Raw genomic sequence first — 4,580 nt, forward strand, 5'->3', positions numbered from 1 at the left:
CCTCCCCCCCGCCCTCCACCTCGTCCTCTTCCGCCTCCTCCACCGCCCCCACCGGTAAAGCGCGACAGAGGGAGGAGTTTGTCCGTGCCAATGTAAAGCTTGTCCTCGGCCTTAAAGGACTTGGCTGATACGCCCGTATCGGGCTTCACCGTAAAATATACCTGATTGATGGGTCCTAGCACCTCTTCTACTTTTCCTACGCGGGTTTTGTTCTCCAGGAAAATGCCCGCATTGAAATAAGGGATGTTCTCGTTCGTCAGTTTGATCAGCATCTCTCCCTCGACCTCATGGACGAACGCCCCTGCCTCCACAACCTGCTCGGGAGGGCCTTCGTCGTATCCACGGCCAGAACCAAATCGTCCACCTCCTCCTGTATCGATGTTGATTTCGAGTTGGTTTTTTAAAACGCAGCAGGGCAGTTATCGAGGACTCTTCCGCATTAAAAGGATATCCTCCTGGGTTGCTTACCTCGACCTCCTCGGAAGCCGCCGCCTCGTCCTGGAGGGCCACGGCCACCACCACGGTGCATAGGCGGTCGCATCTCTTTACAAACCCTTGGGGTGGTTTGAACGTTAGGAAAATGACGATAGGTGTCGTCAACTGTGGTCAAACAAGAATGCGAAGCGAGGGGCTACGTCAAGCATCAAGCCAGCCGTCCCCGCGCAACCCCGTAACTGTGTCCACCACATGCACGGACGAACGAAATTTAAAGTACAGCGCGGTGAACCAGTAACTCATTGGAAAAAGAAAATGGTCAGTGTCTGTGCTTGATTCGGCGGCAAAAAGCAGCACAATGACAAAAAGAGAAGAACGACGCCTTCGACCTCCTCCCCTCCACTGAACACCTTGGCTTGCCTTGATCGCATGCGCGTCGTCTTCTTCCCCGCGGCTGGCGTTGATATGGCGCCATGTACATGCGCGTCACATATGAAAATATTGATTCTGTTTCATTTCTGTCGCTTTTCAGATTGAAGGCCTAGGTTTTGGTCCTTGGTGGCCGCGAGGATCTTCCTACTAGACAGCCATGGAGGACGACAGGATGCAGCGCCTTCACGATACATTGGACAAGCTACGACCTCGGGGCAAGGTAGGGACATGCATGTTGTTAAGGAACAACACCCTCTCTTCAGTCAGACCATTCGTGGCAACTTCAGCTCTTGATATTCACGTTGTGCAATTTCTTATTACAAAACAAAGACGGGTGGCTTGGGTTTCAATTCAGGCTTTGGGCCCAAAAAGACAGACGATGGTTTGCCTAAAAATGGTCTGTACGCCTATTTTGTGCGAGCGGGTCATGGTGGATACAAGAAGTGGGGGGATGACGATATTGCAGAGGTGAAGCCAGAAAGCGAAGGAGAAAGCAGCTTGCCTGTGCGTGGCTACATCAAGAAGGAGAAGAGGAAGAAAGAGAAGAGATCAAAAGGGGAAGATGCAAGCAAAAAACGGAAAGACATTTTATTAACAGCGTCTGAGAAGCAAGAGGGAGGAGAACCTCCCAGGAAGCGGCGACGGCAGAGACTGGAGGAGGCCGCGAGTTGGGAGGCGCTTCAGAATCCTCAGGCAGGCGATGCGACGGTGGCGGGAGACATCAAGTTTTCCTGGCACAAACATATCAAGAGGGCTCTGAAGGCGGCGGAGGAAAAAGTTCCCTTGAGGCAGCTGAGAAAGCAGGTTGTCGCCCTGGCATTGGAAAGGACCAGCTCCCGAACCGCCAAGGGAAGTGTTGCAGGGACGCAGAGTAAGAAGGCGTTAAAGCATGCATTTCACCGTGCTGTGGACACCCACGACTTGCTGCACGTGGAGGATGGAGTGGTGCACTACCGAAACGCAGAAAAAGCGGTCGGGGGGGGCGCGTATGGAAGGCAAAAACATGACGTGGTGACAGCGGCGAAGAAGGGGGCTTTTGCCATGAAGGGAGAGGGGGGGAGCGATACAGAAGAGCAAAGGGAGCAGAAGAGAAGGAAGAGCAGGTCAGGAGGAAATAACAAAAGCGCAAAGGCCGTCGATCGCGTCGAGGTTGCAGAGAGGAAGAAATCTCTGAGCAAAGCCAAGTCAACTGAAAGGCCCTCCACCGAAGCGGCGGGGAAAGACATCGCATTTGCAGATCGGGCAGAAAAGAAGAAGAAGAAAAATAAAAAGGGAAGCGCGCTCGAGGAAGAGAAAAGGAAGGAGGCGACAAGCATGAAAGAGGCCAAGAAGGCCTCTGGCAAGAGGAACAAGCATTGAATTTGCAGCTGGAGATATCATGACTTGGAATCTTTTGCATGCTATTTTGAGGCCTCGAGGCAGCCATGTGAAAAAAAGAGGGAAGAACGGGAAGGGAGACGGAGTAAAGTACAAAAACAACTCACAGAAGATGACGAGACGTGAAAAGAATGTCCTGTATGTCTGTGATTTTTCTTCTATAGCTGTCCCTCTTCCATTTAAAATGCTTTGTTAGGATGGGAGCTGAGTCAGCTCCTCCTCGCTCTTTCCATTTCCAAGTTTTTCTACGCTTCGCCGTAAAGCCGCGATGACTTTCGCAGGAACTTCACTGTTGAACACCGAACTACCCGCCACTATCATGTTTGCCCCTGCTCGGGCAGCGGCATCGACAGTCGCAGGGCCGAGGCCTCCATCTACTTCAATGTCCTTTTCTGGGCACTTGGCCCGCAAATACGCCACTTTCGGCATCATGTCCGCCATAAACTTTTGCCCCCCAAAACCCGGTTCTACGGTCATAACCAACACCACATCCACAGAATCCACCCATGGGAGCGCATCCTCGATTGGTGTGCCTGGTCGCAGGGCCATGCCCACTCTCATTCCTGTGGCCTTGATTTGCTCGATTAGGCCGGCAGGATCTCGAGCGGCTTCCAAATGAAATGTGTACTGGTCCCCACCAGCATCCTTGATCTCTTGAACCCATTGCTCCGGGTTGCTCACCATCATATGGCAGTCAAAGAATATGTCTGAACAGTGTTTTCGCAAGTGCTTGATGACAGGGGGGCCCCAGGTTATGTTCGGTACGAAGTGGCCATCCATCACGTCCAAGTGCAAGTAGTCCGCCCCGCCCGCTATCACCTTTTTTGCCTCGTCAGCCATGCATGACAGGTCACTGGCCAACATAGAGGGTCCAATGAGACATTTACAGCCATGGCACATGACTTTGGCAACGCAGCAGATAAGCAATTGGAGCGGGTACGAGAGCTGTGTGGGAGAGGGGAAAAAAAGGATGGTGGGAGGTTGCTCGGTTGAAGATACATGAACCAATTGATGAGATCAAGACGCAAACCGATTCGACGATGGCAATCGGTAAAGCACAGCGCAGAAAGAAAAAAAAGTCAATCAAGAATCGTTGGAGGCACGGTGCAACTATGTTTGCTTCAAGGCACATTGAAAGCCGTCCGATCGCATTCTCCCGCGTATCGGTGAGTATCACTGGCGAGCTTGTTCCGCTACCTTAATTTTTACTTTTACATGGATACAGAAAATTAAAACATTTCTCTATTCAATTCAGCTTATCGGAATGGCCGTCCGTGTAACTCTCCTCGTTTTCGCTGTCGGCGCTCCCTTTCCTCTTCAAGAGCAGCGGCCAATTTTGCCGCTTCTATTGCCCTCTCCATTTCTTGACGTCTGAGTAATGCAACAAACCTTCGTACCCGCCGTCCCCTAAAATGCGATTGACAAAATAGTGCTATATTCAATCTACACTGGGCCTGGCGATTTTGTCTTTCTGCTAGTAATATTTTCCGCAAACGCCTTGCATGGAGGATTGCCAAAAGTTTTCTCCACCAAGTGCTGATTGCTTTGACTGCTGCTTCACACCGTAGAACATGCCTCTTCCAAATTCATTTTTTTAAAGAAAAGGCGAAGGAAACTATGTAAGTTTATCTAAGAGAGAAGAATTATCCGGCCGAAGTACTTACCCGTCTGCTCAACTCTTTCTTAGCTGCCATGATGGTTACCACTCGCCTTCCGAAGTCACACAAGATAAGAGCAGCTTTTTGATTGGCTCGAGCTTCCTCCGCTTTTTTCCTTCTTATGAGCTGTCGCCGACGAAAAACAGCTCTTGAAACGCGTGGCGGTGGTCGGACAAGAGCGACGGGGTGTAAGGATGAAGGGACGGCGGAGTGCTCTGCAGGCTTGGAGACGAAGGGGGGCCAGTAGTTCGCCCCGGGTTACCTGGCTTGGACTTCCCAGAGTATTGTACAGACCTTCCATCTCGGCGAAGTCAAATGTCCATGAAAGGGCAAAGAACACATCGAAAAGGTAAAATGCACATACACTGCTACCAGCCTCAGAATCCTGCTCGGCAGGTACCTTTGAGCCATCAAGCACCGCTTGGTCTCCAAATTCGCGTTTTGTCTTCTTTTTAAACATGCATCGCACGATTTCCACTCACTATGTTCCCAGATGGCCTTGCCCGGTTCAAAGTGCTCTTCTTGCTCCCGTTCTTGCCGACCATCGCCTTGCCAATACACATTCACAGGCACGCATGCCACCACCACCTCACTTCCTGCCCTAAAACCGACCCCTACCCCCTCCCCCTCTGAAACCTCCTCCCCCTCTCGGCGGCCCCCTTCATCTTGGGGAAAAGC

General features: G+C 51.4%; 3 protein-coding genes across 3 annotated transcripts; 1 reads left to right on the top strand and 2 right to left on the bottom strand.

Moving 5' to 3' along the window:
* Positions 1-8: 8 nt before the first annotated feature.
* GAR1 (H/ACA ribonucleoprotein complex subunit 1) lies at positions 9-567 on the bottom strand (the record flags this gene model as incomplete). The annotated part of the gene is made up of 2 exons (XM_005852431.1): positions 469-567; positions 9-370 (listed from the first exon to the last, which is right to left on the bottom strand). Coding segments are annotated over exons 1-2 (435 nt in total), but the record flags the coding sequence as incomplete, so codon positions are not given.
* A 397-nt stretch (positions 568-964) lies between these two features.
* Positions 965-2,365, top strand: NGA_0337902 (uncharacterized protein). Its single transcript, XM_005852429.1, has 2 exons — positions 965-1,087; positions 1,198-2,365. Exons 1-2 carry the CDS (start codon positions 1,025-1,027, stop codon positions 2,224-2,226), a joined length of 1,092 nt encoding a protein of 363 aa, XP_005852491.1. The 5' UTR covers positions 965-1,024; the 3' UTR covers positions 2,227-2,365.
* Positions 2,366-2,436: 71 nt separating this feature from the next.
* Positions 2,437-2,928, bottom strand: RPE (ribulose-phosphate 3-epimerase; the record flags this gene model as incomplete). The annotated part of the gene is made up of 1 exon (XM_005852430.1): positions 2,437-2,928. The coding sequence occupies one exon, from the start codon at positions 2,926-2,928 to the stop codon at positions 2,437-2,439; it is 492 nt and encodes a 163-aa protein (XP_005852492.1).
* Between the last annotated feature and the right edge of the window lie 1,652 nt (positions 2,929-4,580).

The sequence above is a fragment of the Nannochloropsis gaditana genome (assembly GCF_000240725.1).
Source record: "Nannochloropsis gaditana CCMP526 unplaced genomic scaffold scaffold1242, whole genome shotgun sequence".
NCBI lineage: Eukaryota > Eustigmatophyceae > Eustigmatales > Monodopsidaceae > Microchloropsis > Microchloropsis gaditana.